Source organism: Ciconia boyciana, chromosome 16, assembly GCF_034638445.1.
Source record: "Ciconia boyciana chromosome 16, ASM3463844v1, whole genome shotgun sequence".
Taxonomy (NCBI): domain Eukaryota; kingdom Metazoa; phylum Chordata; class Aves; order Ciconiiformes; family Ciconiidae; genus Ciconia; species Ciconia boyciana.
The window spans coordinates 13,114,131-13,131,312 of record NC_132949.1 but is presented as its reverse complement, the minus strand read 5'-3'; the positions used below and the strand labels follow the sequence as shown (position 1 = coordinate 13,131,312).

The following is a 17,182-nucleotide window of genomic DNA, read 5'->3' as shown; positions in this document are numbered from 1 at the left end:
ACACTCCTGTTACAGCAGCCACCATCCCTGCTCTTTGCTGCTGGAACTGCAGCTGAGTCTCTCGTGCAGGGGACACAAAAGCGAAGTATGTGGAAATGATGGGAAATATTCTTTTCTTGGTGCCGCAGAGGATATGGATCAATGTTAGAGTCATTGTAACGTGGTGATTTAACGAGCCCACTTTGTGGCCTCACTCGGGAGCTCTGGGCACCGCAGAGCAGGAGGCTGCCAACAGCAGCGGTGCAGGGATCAAGTGCTGGCGGCTCCCCAGGGAACAGCCTGTGTGTCAAGCCATGCTGGAGCCTGGCATGTCTCACTGCTAAAGGTGGCTGTGCTTCTGCTGACCCTGTTTTCTGCATGACACAAAAGGCTAAGTGCTAACCGCTCGCATTTATGATGATACCTTTCCTAGAGACACAGACCATTGCATTCTGCTGCCCTGAACACCTATTACCTGCATTCACACATCGCCGTTACCTTGGCGTGCCGAGCTCTCACAGCAAGACCCTGTCTGTTAAAAGAACCAGAAGGGCCTGAAGGCACATTCACCCCTCGGACTGCGTTTTTGGATCACTAGCACTGAAGTTACTACAGCCTCTCCGTTCTGCTGGTGACTGTGCTGGGAACACGCATGGCAAACCTTGCAGGATTGCTTTATTTTTCTCTCCATACAGCCTCTTGTCACTTGGGACCAGGCAGGAAAAACCCTAGCCTATCTGCCCCACACACTCATCCATGGGGCAGAGAAATGGGGGCAGCTCACAACTATTTTTGCACTTAGACATTGGTATGGAGGGAATCTCAAGTACAGGAGCTAACATTGCTGAGCAGGTGAGGTGGGGAGGCACCACGTAAAGATTAATGCGAGTAGTCAGGGAAGATTATTCCATTTTTATCTACTGTCATTCATCATCTTGAACTCCACAAAATGTCCTGGAGAGCAAGGGAGGGGAGAGCCTTCACCCCAAGTAACATCTCCATCCTGCCTCTGCTCATTTCAATCACATAGTAATTAGCATTTTCTAAATTGCCAGAGTATTATAAAACGTCTCTTATCAGAAATACTGGAGTGAGTGGGTGGGGCCCCTTTACACCTCATTTCCCTGCTTTGTACAGAATGGATGTTCAAATTTAGCTTTCAGCTGAAAGTCACAAAGAAGGCCCATTATTCTGTGCGAGGAATATTGTTCTGCTTTGTAGCTGAAGAAAAATGCAAACTAAATAGAGAGGCCGAATGAGACTGAGCTGGATTCTCACTCAGTGTTCATTCAGGAAAGCTCCCCTTGAAGTCCAGGGGCATTTTCTGAAATGAGAAAGGTGTTCAGCACATATTTGAACCATTTCTTCATCAGGTTGCTGATAATGAAGGGAGCTGAGAGTGTTGTCTCATCAAGGGGACAACAGGGTTTGGGATGTTCTTGATCATCTTATGCAGTTAGTCAATGTCTTGCATACTTTACAGTAATGGATTCCTCCTTTTCAGCACAGATCCTGAGCTCTGTTATGCTCCCCAGCTGATTAAAGGTCTAACTGTATATTTTTAAGATAAAGACAATGAAGGGAAGTCACACGGGCACCCATTGTAGTCTTTGTCACATAGCAGAGTGGACTTAAAGGGGCTGTCCTTGGGGAGGGAGGATGGAGGGGCTGGTGTAGCTACTCCCTCCTTGATCAGACACTTGCTCAGCTGTGCAGGTCAGGGCTACTGTACCCTGGATATGCTATTCCTGGGGAGGGTTTGCAGAGATGTAGGTGGAGGTGCAGGCAAGCCCTACCAAACTTGTTCATCTCCCAGGTCTGGGGAGATCTGCACTGTTGGCCATGGGAGATCCCATCAGGTTCCTGCTGTGGGGCAGGGGATCTGCTGCTCAGCCACACCGCCAATGCAGAGTGAGAGCCAGAGCTTTCTCAGTCTCCACCTGGCTTCAGCCACAGAAAAGAGCTTCAGCTTCTCCCATGAGAGCTGAGTTTCAGCCTCATGCCATGCACACAGCTCCAGTCTTTCATCTCTTCTGCTGCTCTGCTCTCCTGGAACATTGATACTTAGGCTGCTGGGAACAGGCATGGTTGTCCAGGCTTCCCCTTGGTGCCCACCCGCTTGAGATGTCACTCCCAGCACCATTCAGGGTTCTTTGGTGACCGCTTCCCTTTGTTCATTTCCATTGATTAAATGACTCAGCCTCCCACCCATCCACCTCTGACATCGCAATTCTGCCTACTCGTTTGTAGATATTAAAACTTTAAGCGTCACCTGAAAGTTGGGAAAGGAAGCACCCATTGCTGTGCTGGCTTTAAAGGGCTGCATTAGATTTTTTTTTTGCAAGTGTTTGATCTCCCCTGCCTGGATTTTTAGCAGTTTCTTGCATCCCTGCTTTGGTGTGCTGCACAAGGTCGTGCCATGAGTGAATACACTGCTGCAGCACACGGCCGGGCTGGCTTTGTGCAGAGGGTCACAGCAGCGGGAGCACAGCCTTTCTGGGAGAACTCCCTGCTGCTTCAGCCCTGCAGCTCAGAGAAATGCTGCTCCAAGGAAACCTTTTGTACTCAAGGGGCAGGATGGACTGTAGTTCTTCCAGGTACAGTCCTCCTTGGCAGGAGCATTGCCTAGGGCTGCAGTCCCAGTCACACTGCTGGCACTCTTGCCCTGTGTGGTGCCTCTTTCCATCTCCCTGCTGTGGGATGTGAAGCACATGCAGGTGATGGGGCATTGGGTTAGTGCATGTTTCCTTCCCTTCTTGGCTGTCAGCATGTGTTCCTGTGCAAAGCAACTTTAAGTTGGAAAAGAAAATATTAATTTGGAAAATATGCATCAGAATTTGCCCATGAATTTGCAATGCAAAGCCACCAACTTAGAAAAACAGTGAAAGTGTATATTCATGTGTATATGAATGTGAAATTAACTGATTGAGCAAATCAGTTCACCCCTGTCCAAAGTCCAGTGTATTTGGGAGGCCTGAGAGTTGCTGAGACAGAGGGCAATGTGGACTTACGCAGCCCTGTCTCTCTGCCTGTATTGCAGGATACCCTGGAGATGTGCACCCGGGAGAATGAGTTCAAGAGCATCCTGTTTGCCCTCTGCTATTTCCACGCCTTAGTGGCAGAAAGGCGCAAGTTTGGCCCCCAAGGTTGGAACCGTTCCTACCCCTTCAACACTGGAGACCTCACTATCTCTGTGAACGTGCTGTATAATTACCTGGAGGCCAGCTCAAAGGTGCGTGAATCAAAGGTGGGCTGTTTGGTGGCTTTTAACCACCAGTGATGGACTGGCTTGTGCTGAAACTCCTGGGAAGTCTCCTTAAATGCCATTTCCTTGGTATCTTTAGTTTTATAATGTCACAGTTTGGTATACCTTTGTGGTGAGATGGGAAGCTTCAGCGCCACTCATGTCTGTAGCAGCTTACGGATCATAGCAAATAGTGCCTGTGGTCTTTATTCATTGAAAATAGATAGTGGTCTTTGGTTTAACAGAGCTTAGAATAAATTTGCATTTCAGTGGGAAACTGCACGAAATCTATGCTGTGATCCAGTTTTCCTTGGGCAGGATTTAACTACTACCTAATGTTTGTTTACTTAGAAAACTGAAATAGTGAAGTGGAAGCACTCACTGTGCAGATCAGTGCTTAGTGCTGTAGCCTGCAGCTCAACAACACGGCTGGTGGAGCTCTGGCTGTCTGAACTCCTTCATGCCCTCCTGGTTCATTCTTCAGGTCCCATATGATGATTTACGCTACCTCTTTGGTGAGATTATGTATGGAGGTCACATTACAGATGACTGGGACAGGCGGCTTTGCAAAACCTACTTGGAAGAATTTATTAAGCCAGAAATGCTGGAGGGAGAACTCCTCCTTGCTCCAGGATTCCCCCTCCCAGGGAACATGGACTATAGTGGCTATCATCAGGTAAGCTCTTTGTTTTCTGGCATTATTTATACACATAAATGTAATGTCTTCCATAACTGCCCTATAATCTGTTTTAGGAGGCAGTGAATAGGACTGCAGTGTTTCAAGACACCTCCTGTTATTTCCCATTATGTTCTGTTTCTGTAGACGTTTCAGCGTTCCCTTGGATGAACTGAGTCTAATGGTAATTTGCTACTTCATCATGGGCTCATTCTGTTCATGCATGAATAGAACAACTGTATTGGTTCTTGAGACATGAGTGGGGCTCCTGGAAAATTACATCCATATACTGTTTGCTAAAATGGCCCTTTCAAGCTCCTTTTATCATCAGTTTCGATGAGAAACACTGAAGGGTCGTCTTGATCTACTTACTGATCTCATCTGTTCTTTGTACACAAATGCTGTAGCAGAGATAGGCATATTAGGCTGTTTTTGTTCATAAAACTTAACTACTGGAAGCTAAATTCCCACAAGAGATTTCAGGATATCGATGCTGAAATGCACAGTGGATAATTGCTAGAGAAGGTCCAGGCCTGAGATATGTAGCCAAGCCAAACTTTAGCAATTACTAAATTTTCACAGCAGGAGTAGAAGCAGTTCTGTAAACAATTGTACACTCCTTTCTCCCATCAGTTTACTGGTGTTTCAGCCACAAGCAGAGTTATATCAGCCTGGGCTTACTTACTCAGATGGGTGATAATTCCAGCGCCATGAACTCTGCAGGCAAAGTTCCCTGGACTCTGTATCTAACCTGAACCTGAATTTCTCTGTACAGTACATAGACGATGCCTTGCCTCCTGAGTCTCCTTATCTGTATGGCCTCCATCCCAATGCTGAGATTGGCTTCCTTACCCAGACCTCAGAGAAGCTCTTCCGCATCGTGTTGGAGATGCAGCCCCGGGACACTAACATGGGCGAAGGAGGAGTGGTGACCAGGGAAGAAAAGGTGAGAATGGTAGAGGAAGGAGCTGTTGAATTTTGATACCTGTCTCATTCATAAGTAGTCCTGTCTAGCTCAGATTTGTCTCACAACTGCTTATTATAATGTGATCTGCCTTTGCTGGATACAAACCTAATGTCTAAAACCACTAGCCTCATATTATGCAGAACATCACCATGGTGGGATGTAATTGGAGTATTGTCAGTAACAGGACAGTGGTTTTTAATTACCCCCTGAACTGCAGTGCCTTCATTATCATCCTGTGAAGACGTTGCAAATAAGCCTCCTGTGGCCTCCACTGTCTCTGAGCCACCAGTCCCCGTGCACCATGCTGTGACTGGTATAACAATGGGCTCCCCAAGTGCACCGTCTGCCAGGTACAATGTGCCACCCACAGCTCAGCCCACCTCTTACTGCTGCCACCAGGTGCCACCCAGCTCCCAGGTTCCCAGGGGCCTTGTAATTCCTTATTTCCAGCTGAACTCCTTCGCTATGCCTATGTACCAGGCTGATCTCAGCACTTCCTCCAGAAACTCACAGCTCATTAAAATCTGGCCCAAGCATTCATAACAGGATCTGAAACCAACCAACACTTGCTCAGTTTTTTTATTGCTGCACTCTTAAGGTCCCATCTCTGTGCTTCAAGCTTTGCAAATTAATGAATAGCTAATAGATTATATGAAGTCTGTGGTTTCACACATGCTGCTTTTGGCTTGGTGTGGAGGTGGAGAATTTACTGCCTTTGCCTAAGGGGCTCTTAGAAGTGCTGGACATGTTCGATTTTCAGTTCATACTGGAATTTGAGGTGAGGGGAATAATCCAGATGTAGCAAAGCCAAAGGAGATGCTCAAAGGTAGCAAATGTGACTACCTCCTCTCCCCTCCCAGTCCTTTTGCTATTGAAATACAATTAAACTCCTTGGCCAGAGAAGCAAAATTATCAGTGAGTGATCCAGCAGTGGTATCACAGGGCATGGCTACCCTGCAAACTCCTGGTGACAGTCAAGAAGACTGTCACAGGAGCACAGAAGTCCTCATGGCTTTTGTGATCTCTCTGAGAAGAAAAGCTGCCTGAAAGCAACCTGAGTGTGGCCCCACTGCACTGCATTGTGCCTGGGGGAATGCTCCCACAGCTAATTTTCTTCTGGAGGTGATCTCTTTAATTATCTGAGCTATAACTGGCACTGGCTGTATCCCTTTCACTAGGTCCTTGAATGAGAGTGAGTTAAGAGTTGCCTCTTAGCTCCTCCATTTGAGGATTTCCAGCCCCTGGTTTGGCTGAGGTAGTTTTAGGGAGTTTGCAGGGAAACTGCGAGCCTGACATTTTCCTGAGGCACTGACAAGTCCAGTTACTCCCACAGGTTTCTGAGGCCACATTACAGAAAATGAGCTGTAATTGTTGTGAAAAAATTTGAGCCAAAGGGATTTGCAGGGGAATTTCAAATTAGAGGATATTTCTATACTGCACCTGAGGTGCAGCTGAAGAGCTCTTCCAGCCGAGCTTTAACTTTAGCTGCCTAGCTGGTTGCAATAACAGCCTACACGGCGTCACCTCTTTGTAATGTCTGACGTGAATGTGGAGGATTTGGAGGAGCAGCAATGGGAGGAAATTAGAGTACAGAGTCCAAAATATGAATGTTGGTGGGCATGGCAATAAAATTACCCTGGACTGCCTCTGTCACTGGCTGGCAGCTATCACTAGCACCCACATGCCAGGTTTTGCACATCAGATTGCAGAGTTGTAACTGTGCATTATGTGTTCCTGAAAAATCCCCAAGAAGCAGAAGTCTTGCTCAGGTTCCAGCACAGACGTAAAGCAAAGCATTGTGTGAGAGACTTCCATACCAAGTTGCCTAACAGCCCATGTAAACCTGAGAGAGACAGCTGATCCCATGAAGATTAGGGTCTTCATGTTTTATTGTCAATCAGAAAAGTTTTTGTCTGTTTTATTTATTTTATAGACACTAGAAACATCCTGTTGCATTGGAGCTTTTCCTGTTTGGTATTTAGACATATAAAGCACTGTTTCCAAATCAAGCTGTAATGTTGACCAGAAAATAATTTTGTTTCATTATGCTTTTCTTCCATAGCTCTATTAGTTCAGAATGCCAAATTCAGCTTAAAATTCAATTTTATATAATCACCTCTCTCTATCAACACACCACAGAAAAACAGCTCATAAGCTCAGTTGTCCTGAGGCTCAGCTGAGGCTATAGCCCCATCCATCTTCTTGCATTGAATCTGACCTTAGGAGAAGTAAGAATACAGGCTTAAGACCCAAGAAGAGAGGAGACTGCTACATGTCACAGTGACATTTTTAAACCATCATTTTGAAAGCTTCTCATCTGACATTAACTTCGTAAGCATTTGAATTTTAATAGGATGGGGCAAGCTCTTTGAAAGGTGCCATGCCCAGCGCAGCTGACACTGATTGTTTTCGCAGTCACTAGCTGGCAGATGGAGTTTTCATCCTGTGTTCAGGCAGCTGTCAGCTGAGGAAGCCCAGTGGGTCATTCACTAACATCCCTCTCTCTTTTCCCTTTGGCACACAGGTGAAAGCTCTTCTGGAAGAGATGTTAGAGAAATTGATGGATGAGTTTAACATTGCAGAACTGATGGCAAAGGTGGATGAGAGGACGCCATACATTGTGGTTGCTTTCCAGGAATGTGAGCGTATGAACATCCTCACCAGTGAAATAAAGCACTCTCTCAAGGAACTGGATCTGGGGCTGAAGGTAGGAGTTCTGGATGCTTGCAACTGCAGTGTCATAAAATCTTGATGAATGGGAAAGGTGCTGAGGGAATAAAAGGGGTCACACTCTGTATTCAGCACTGCTGGCTGCAAAACCAACTTGACTCCATGGGGAAGGGTTCAGAGATGGATTTCAAATGGCACATTGTGAGCGCAGGCAGTGGGAGAGGTTAAAGATACACATGGTAATGACCGCTTTTGGGAACAGAGACTTCTGTCCACCCAATATTGTAGCACAGCAACAATAGGTCGCTTAGAAATTGAGACGTGGCCTATTTAAAAGTAAGCCAAAAAATCACACCTTTTCACAAAATGCCCAGTTACTGGGGGGAACTTGTAACGAAGTGTCATTAAATGCACAAGCTGAACTGAAATCAAAGGAAAGACTGGTCATGTGTAAGGACACAAAATGTCCAGAGCTATAAGATAAAAATCCTAAAAACTCAACAGCTTTGGAAGAGATACAACTCCCTTTGCTGCGTATGAGTCATTTGCTAATGGAGGAGGGTCAGGAGCCGACCTCCCCTATGGAGACAGTGTCCATGATTGCTCCACCCTGGTAAGAAACCAGACTCTGCTCCAGGAAGTTGATGTGTGTGTCCCTCTGGGTGGTGGCTTTGGCCACTGCTTAAGGACAACAGTGAGGATCTCTGGGGCTGGCAGGACACACCAGGTAGGATACAAATTTCTCGGTTCAGCAGGATGTGCAAGAGGGCTGTGCTTTGAGGCTGCATCTACTGGTAGAGGAAGTCATCTGCTGAATCCCCTCCCAGGCAGTTGGTGGGACAAAACAGAAAAGGCTACTGACTGCCCATCAGGGGATAAAGCAGCATAGATCAGACTGCACTGCAAGTGAGTGAGGACCTCCCTAGCCAGCTCTGGTGCCCTGTAGCAACACTTCCCCTTCACCTTGTCATTTCAAAAGACTCTTCACCATAGCCAAGTGCTGTACATCCCCTGGAAAGGCCTAAGTGTAGCAGAGGAATGCTGCCTGGAGCTTGCAGCACAAAGCTGGTGGCTTCAACGCTACCCCGATGCCTCCCATCATTGACACAAAGTTGCTCCCTGGATGATTTCATGGTGTGAGGCAGCAATTAAGGACATCGGTTGCTGGGCATTCCCTGTTCCATCATTTCCTGAATGACAGGTTGTCATCCCATTTTGCCAAAACGCTCAGCTTGCAAAAATAGTTTGCATAGCATGGGAACAATCACACTTGAAGGAACTGCAACTACTTCGATCCCATTAGTAGAAAGAGCTGACAGGTGAGCAAGGAGGACCTGTCTTGAGACTGAATGACAATCCCAACCCTCTCCTGAGGGCAGCTTTGAAGAGAGATCTTCAAAGGACATATCTGCAGCATGCGTGCAGAGGTGCTAGGGTTGGCTCTGGGATTTTAGGTAGCTGCAGCTCTGCAGGGATAGGACTAGGCTGCTTGTAAATCCCAGCTGTGTTGTGCTGTACACTGGGAACCCAGCAGCTTGGGTCCATGCTAGCTCAGACATTTCTGCGTTGCATTTGCTGCTGATGCTTATTGTCTTGATTAAAAAGAGAGACATATCATACACACTTTGTGGTGGCCCAGTATGTACAATCCACCTTTTAAAATTTTAAAATAGGCTGATATTTATGTAGTCAATTATTATAAACAGATTTCCTTTCTTTTCTAGCATAAAGTAGAGGAATTGAAAATTCTGTTTCCTGAAACAGGTAAACAGAAGTGATTTAATGTTTCAATCCTGAGCACCAAACAAGATATAATTGTAACTGGGAAAATGTGTAGCAATTAGATTTAAAGTGGAGAAGAATAAGCTATGTAATATTGGTAGGGGGGATGAGTGGATGCATAGGCTTAAATAAACCACAGACAAAATAAACCACAGAAATCAGGCAATAATAGAGGGTGCAAATTTCTCCCCAAAACCCTGCCACAAATCATGGCAGGGAAGTGAGATGGTATCTGCAGAAAAGGCACCTCTAATGACTACATAGGTTGGTCCCAACAGCCTCAGTACCTACGGTGTGATTCAGAGACACCACAGGGACAGGACTTAAGGACTACTGAAGGGCAAATGAGTAGCAGTATCTATTCTTGTTAGGATTTCTTCATCTTGTGTGTGCTGAAGAGAGAAATTTGAAGGGTCTGAGATACCACCAGTGGGCAATTCTTCTGTGCCTGCAAGCAAGGGTTGCATACGGGTCTCTGCAGAGCTGAGTTAGACATTGTGCATGACCCCACAGCTGCCCAGCATCCCCCAGTGGGCCCTTCTGTCCTGGTTTCAGCTGGGATAGAGTTAATTTTCTTCCTACTAGCTGGTATAGTGCGGTGCTTTGGATTTTAGTATGAGAATAATATTGATAACACGCTGATGTTTTGGCTGTCGCTAAGCGGTATTTACATTGGTCAAGGACTTTTTTTTTTTTTCCCCAGCTCCCCATGCTCTGCCAGGTGCCCAAGAAATGGGAGGGGGCACAGCCAGGATAGTTGATCCAAACTGACCAAAGGGCTATTCCATACCATATGATGTCATGCCCAGTATATAAACTGGGGGAGTTGGCCGGAGGTTTGCGATCGCTGCTCAGGGACTGGCTGGGTGTCGGTCGGCGGGTGGTGAGCGGTTGTATAATTTTATTTTATTTTATTATTTTTTTTTTTCCCTTTTTTTCCCCTCCCTTGGGTTTTGTTCCTCTTTCTCTCTCTCATTGTATTCCTTCTCATTATAATTCATTATTATTATTATTATTATTATTATTATTATTATTATTATTTTGTTCCAATTATTAAACTGTTCTTATCTCAACCCACGAGTTTTCTTACTTTTGCTCTTCCGATTCCCTCCCCCATCCCACCGGGGGGGAGTGAGAGAGCGGCTGTGTGGTGCTTAGTTGCCAGCTGGGGCTAAACCACGACACCTTCCCATGCCTGGGGTACCACAAAACAGCCAGGGGATGCTTGGCACTGCTGTTGGCTCTTTCTGTAGGCAGTGCTGCTGGCCTGACTTGACAGCTAGGTCTCACACTCAGTTTGGGAGAGAAATCATTCTTTAATTGTTCCTTCTGAGAGTAGCTCCTGTGAGAGCTGTTAATGCACGTTAATCTCTGGGACTGGGGATCTTTACTGACAGCACTCAGAGGAGGAGAGTTTACATAACAGGAACCACGGATCTCAGAATAGAATAGATAAAACACAGAGGAAGCAAGTCTTATTGTTTTTAACTGACTACTAAAAGAAGGCGATTTAGAAATGTCATGCCTAATTTGAATTTTTGAATAATTCATTGTGTCTGTGTAGCAGAAAGTGATTGTTTGGTCCAAAAATAGGAGACATCCCATTAAGAGGAAGAGAAACTGCAATAGACTGGTAGCCATAAAAAATAACTGGCACGTTGCATTTCAAAGCCCTTTGTTCTGTATGACTTCGGTGAGACCAGAGGCTGGGCTGTTGCCAGTTGCACTTGCATGTTAATGTTATACCCAGTGTAATTTTTGCAAGCAGATTTTCTATTTTGAAACTTCAGTGAAGGATAAGCTTCCAAAATGAGGATAATAAATATTATAAAAGAATAAAGTGAGACCAAATTTTGTAAGGCTAACCGGGTATTTCACTGTATCAAGTGAAAATAACCTTAACTGAGAAAACAATTTGTGACAATAGTCTGCTCATCTTGAGGGAATATCTGCAGGCTGATTAGGATTTCCTTCAAGGGTGTCTCTAATGAAAATTACTCCCAGCATTTTGGAAAAAAAAAAAAAAAGTAACTTGAATCATTCCGGATGCACTTTAGGATTCAGCAACTGAAATGCAAATTTATGCATAATTGTGTTTGGACAACTATATGAGATAGCTGCTATAGATGCTTTGAACCCTCACAGGAGATTCCAACAACTACGCTTGTAGGCTTTAAAAATTGTTTCTCTTAAGCCTTCCTGAGAATTACATTTGCTAATTCATTTGTTTCCTGAAAATAAAACTAGACAGGATATATGATCATGAGGGTTATGCCTTTAAATCAATTTGACTGCTTGCACACATTTTGCAGTATTTTTACCCGCTTTAAAACCTTTCCAGGAGTGCAAAATACTTCTGACTGTCACTATTAGAAAGCCCTGTGGTTCTCAGTGTCCTGCTGTGACCAGTGCAGTACTTTGCCCTTCAGACTTTTTTTTCTTTCTGCATGGTCTTGCCATGGCTTTAGCCAGAGATTAGCCTATTGAATAGGTCCTCTCAGGGTCTAAGTTCTCCTGGGATGCGAGATGATGACCCATGTGATATCAATGAAGAAGGAACCACAATGATACTTCAGAGTTCATGTGCCAACAGAAGTTATTAGAAAACAAAGCCATGGCAACTGCCCCCTGATGAGGTCAAATCATTTTGACAGCCTTGTGAAGCTCATTACTGGACTCTCTGATTAGACATGGCCATGCTTTTCTGTTGTGCGAGCTTTAATTGTGTGTCAGTAAATTGTCTTAAAGTGTGTTATAGATAAACAGCTCAGGTGCCTAAGAGGAAATGCATGGGGCATGCACTGCTTTTGTATTTCTTTGTCACTTCATGGGAAATACCAAAATGAGAAATCTTTAAATTGTGTTTGACCCTTGTGCTTGGAATTATCCAGAACTTTAAAGACCTTTTACCAGGTAACCCATCATTTTGAGATTCCATACAAATGTAAAATCGTTGAATAAAAATAATGAGATGATTTACTGGCAGAGACTTACCTGGTCCCTGCTCACATGAAATGACAGAAGGTGATGTGTATTTTGAAAGGTGGTTACAGTTGTTCCTCATGTTTTAGGACTAATTGCAGACAGTGGCTTCCAGGCATGGAGACAGTACAAATGTGCTCTCAACTGATTTGAATTGGTGGGTGCTGGGGAGACACATCCCCTTGAAGTACTGCCCTTGCTTATTGCCAGACAAAATGTATTTTATTGTGGATGTTTAGAAACTTTCACGGGGGGGGGAAGGAAACAAAAAAAAGGTAAGTGCTGCTAAAAAACCAGAAGTGCTAGAGTGGACATTTCCAGTGCCTGAATTCAGCTGACACCCTTCCTGCCTTTGATAAGACACAGTGTGTGGGGTAGCTGTGCATTCAAGCTCTTTGTTTTAGCTGTCATCCAACAGCTCTGAGTGTTGCATTTGCAACAGCGTGGTTAGCTCAGAGGATTCCTGTTCCAATGGCAAGTTGTATTCCAAGCTTGGGAGTCTCTGGTCTCTTTGCAGTGTACTTCCTTTGAGAAAATGCTTGCTAACCCAGAAGCGCTGACATGCTTGTTTGCCCTAAGTCTTGATCACTCAGCACCAAGCCTGCTTCCACTTGTTAGTGCCAGATGCAGCATGGGCCATCAACAAGGGCACTCGTTACTGCTCTCCCATGGTCTGGTTGGGTGTCTAGCTGTGATCTTGTCCTTCTGTAGCCTGTCAGTGTGATCTGCAGATCAGAGCTCTGCAGGGCATGGTCAGCGTAAGAATAAACTGCAAAGATTTTTAACTGCTAGACTCTGACAAGTATTGCTAAACATGTGTTGGGGTTGCTTTAAGCAGATTTCAACTTTTGCTAAAGCTTCATAGATTTTTTGTGGCCCCGGTAAAGGGCACCTCTGCTGACCTCATGGCTGGAGGCACTGAAGTCCTGTGAAGGAACAGTTGGAAATTTTTAATGTGAATAGACTGACCCAATTCCCTCGCCCTTGTTCGCAGCAACGGCTCAACTGATTTCAGTTAATCTTTCCAAAAACACTCAGCCTGAGGCAAAGAGAAATTGTAAGTCAGATAAATTTTGGCAAAACTATAAGGGGACAAAAGTAAGTATTTATAATGGAAACCAGTGATCAACATTAACTTTAAGTCTCCAAAATGCTATGGTGTGTTGTACTCCTCTAGCTCATCATGGTGCATGCAAAGATTTAAATTATGAAGGGCATTATGTACCTGTAGAAGCTAAGCCTGCATTTGCAAGTCCTTATCTTTGCAGACTGCTTGGCTTGAGTGTCACAAAATTAAAGGTTAGTTGTTCTGGAGATTGTCTAGTCCAACCCTGTGCCCAAAGCAGGGTCAGGTGGAGCAGGTGGCCCAGGACCATGCCCCACTGGGTTTTGAAAATTTCCAAGGATAGAGACTCCACAGCCTCTCTGGGTAACCTGTTCCAGTGTTCAACCACCCTCACAGTAAAAAAGTTTGTACTTGTGTGTCAGTGGAATGTCCTGTATTTTAAGGTGTTCCTGTTGCCTCTTGTCCTGTCACTGAACGCCACTGAGAAGAGTCTGGCTCCATCTTCTTACGTCCTACCATCAGATATTTATAGATATTGAAAAGATCCCCCCTGAGAGCCATCTCTTCTTGAGGCTGAACAATCCCAGCACTGGACCCAGCATGCCAGATGTGACCTCACCAGTGCTGAGCAGAGTGCTGCCATTAACCTCTGGCAATGCTCTTCCTAATGCAGCCCAGGATGCTGATACCCTTCTTTGCTGCAGGGGCACATTGCTGACTCATGGTCAGCTTGTTGTCCACCAGGACTCCCAGGTCCTTTCCTGCAACTGCTTTACAGGCAGTTGGTCCCCAGTGTGTACTGGTGCTCCTCAGGTGCTAGACTCAGCATTTCCCTCTGCTGAACTTCATGAGGTCCTCTCAGCTCAATTCTCCAGCCTGTGCAGGTCCCTCTGAATGGCATCACACCCATCTTTGGGTATCATTGGTGGCCCTGTGGAAGAGTGTAAGGGGGTAATAGTCTGAAGGCTGGACAAACCTCAGCAGTCTTCCCACAGTGTCCTGGATCCAAGCTCCCAGCATGCAGTAAATGTCCCCAGAGAGCAAGACAGGTTGGCAGATGGGGGCCTCTGTCCTCTGCAGCAGGAAGTCACCTATTACTGTCACTCACTGATCTCTCCTGTGCTGCTGCATGGCTCAGGCTCCATCGGCATGGATACTTTGATGGTGTCGTGGTTTAGCCCCAGCCGGCAGCTAAGCACCACGCAGCTGCTCGCTCACTCCCCCCCGGTGGGATGGGGGAGAGAATCGGAAGAGTAAAAGTGAGAAAACTCGTGGGTTGAGATAAGAACAGTTTAATAAGTGGAACAAAATAATAGTAATAATAATAATGAATTGTAATGAGAAGGAAAACAACAAGAGAGAGAGAGAGGAACAAAACCCAAGGGAGGGAAAAAGAAAAAAATAAAATTAAAGAAAAATGATACAACCGCTCACCACCCGCCAACCAACGCCCAGCCAGTCCCCGAGCAGCGATCGCTACCCCTGGCCAACTCCCCCAGTTTATATACTGGGCATGACATCATATGGTATGGAATAGCCCTTTGGTCAGTTTGGATCAACTATCCTGGCTGTGCCCCCTCCCATTTCTTGTGCACCTGGCAGAGCATGGGGAGCTGAAAAAGTCCTTGACTAGTGTAAACACCGCTTAGCAACAGACAAAACATCAGTGTGTTATCAATATTATTCTCATACTAAAATCCAAAACACAGCACTGTACCAGCTACTAGGAAGAAAATTAACTCTATCCCAGCCGAAACCAGGACAGATGGACAGAGTTCCCAACCCCTCGTCTCCTACTTGGGCACTGAACCTGTTCTGTAGCTGCAGATCTGCAGGGGGAACAGAAGCTTTGCTCCTGTTGCTGTTAGTCACAAGCTTCCAGCCTTCACCGTAATGGGAGTCTCCCTTTCCCAAGCAGATAGGCATAGACTCTGCCTGCCTGCCTTCGATGCTGTTGGGAGTTGAGGCTCCTCTTGTATCTGCAGGATCTCAGAGAAGATCCTGTTGGTCTCTTTCTCATCAATTCTGATGCTAAACAGTTTGCTGGCCTCCTCCTGCAGATCTTTTACCTGGTGGCACAGGTTATCCACCAATGCACATCTCCTACAGGCAAGGAGACAGTCTCCCAACCCCAGGTTCAGTGAGAGGCTCCAGGCACTGCCTGCAGTCCCAGACACGATGAGCTGCAGCCTCCGTCAGGAGCTTGGTCCGAGCTGAGGCCTCTGCTGTGCCAGGGACATTTGCTCCAGATGGTGCCAGGGAGAATGCCTTGTGGCATGTCACCAGCATTGCTAAGCAAGTGTACACTGCCTTCGTCTGTGACCCCTGTCTGTGTGCACCTTTGTGCAACCTGCTGCACAAACTGCTGCATCACTTAATGGCTTCTCTTAGCTGTCTTTCAGCATTGGTACCATCCAGGCATCTCTCTCTTAGATTTAATGTCATTTCAGCTAGATACAGCAGGAATTTTCTTAATTTTAAACTAGCAGACACTGGGGACCCTCTGCAGAGTACCAGAAGTTCAAGGATGCTCTTATTGCTGTGCAGAAGCCCTTTTTGGTCATGCCATGATGTTCCAGCTCTTCTCCTGCCTGGGTGAAACTGATACAGGTTTCTAAATGCTTTAAAAATAATTAATTGTTGGATAAAGGAAAAGCCAAAACTCACTTATATCTCACTTGGCTGAGTTGTATCTTAATTTGTTGTGTGTTTCCCTGCTGTGAAAGAAACCATGATTACATTTGCAGACAATATGTGAAGTCAAAAAGAAAGACTTGCACTGCAAAGTAATAAAGGAGGAGGGGAGTGAGGGGAAGTGGAGGAGAGGAGGAGGATAGGACTTAACGTAACAAACATATGGACAGTTTTGGAGTAGATCATCAGAGACTCCAGTATCCTGCCCTGGCAGCGTGAGTGATAACAGCTTTACACCTCTGAAAATCTGCCCTATAAAGATCTTCAGTTAATGAGGGAAAACAGAAACAACACTGGGACAACTGAGGGACACCCATGCTCGCTGTCACTCTGTTACACATCTTTTCCTCCAAGTAGTATTTTTACAGTAGGGAAGATGAGGATGCAGGAATATGCAATAGAAGGTGTTCATGAAAACCCAAAACTCATTGGGAAATTCACAGTACGTGAACACTTGTGATTGTGTAGGGTGTCATGCTCTTCCACACTTCCTAGCTCAGCCTCTGCTTTCAAGCAGGTTTTGTTCAGGTTAAACAGTTGTCAGTGCTAATTATACCCTTTCTCACTCAGGGAGAACTGACCATGACAAGTGACATGGAGAACTTGCAGAATGCCCTTTTCTTGAACACAGTGCCTGAGTCCTGGATAAAGAGGGCTTACCCTTCCACAGCCAGCCTGGGCCCATGGTTTGCTGACCTCCTCACTCGCATCAAGGAGCTGGAGGCCTGGACAGGAGACTTTTCCTTACCCTCCACGGTGTGGCTTGCTGGGTTCTTCAATCCCCAGTCTTTCCTGACAGCCATCATGCAGTCCACAGCCCGAAAGAATGAGTGGCCTTTGGACAAGATGACCTTGCAGTGTGATGTGACAAAAAAGAACAGAGAAGACTTTGCCAGTCCTCCTCGGGAAGGGGCATATGTGCATGGTTTATTCATGGAGGGTGCACGCTGGGATGCACAGGTGAGCTCACCAAGGCTCTTGTGTTGAGAGAGAAGCCATGGATGTTATGCCCTTATTGCTTGGTACTGTACTCTGGGGAACTTCTCAGCTCAGACAGATGAGCTCAGCTCATCTGAAATAGTCATTTGAGCTGCCTCTTCAGGATGGGAAAGATGTGAAAGA

At 45.7% G+C, this 17,182-nt stretch overlaps 1 protein-coding gene across 1 annotated transcript in view; it reads left to right on the top strand.

Moving 5' to 3' along the window:
- The window catches only part of LOC140660476 (dynein axonemal heavy chain 9-like), a 122,822-nt gene that overhangs the window by 99,263 nt on the left and 6,377 nt on the right, over positions 1 to 17,182 (top strand). The window contains exons 20-24 of the mRNA XM_072881382.1: positions 3,020 to 3,211; positions 3,708 to 3,899; positions 4,675 to 4,845; positions 7,391 to 7,573; positions 16,631 to 17,020. Of these exons, the coding sequence (XP_072737483.1) occupies positions 3,020 to 3,211; positions 3,708 to 3,899; positions 4,675 to 4,845; positions 7,391 to 7,573; positions 16,631 to 17,020 (1,128 nt within the window). The remainder of the gene's footprint in view (positions 1 to 3,019; positions 3,212 to 3,707; positions 3,900 to 4,674; positions 4,846 to 7,390; positions 7,574 to 16,630; positions 17,021 to 17,182) is intronic.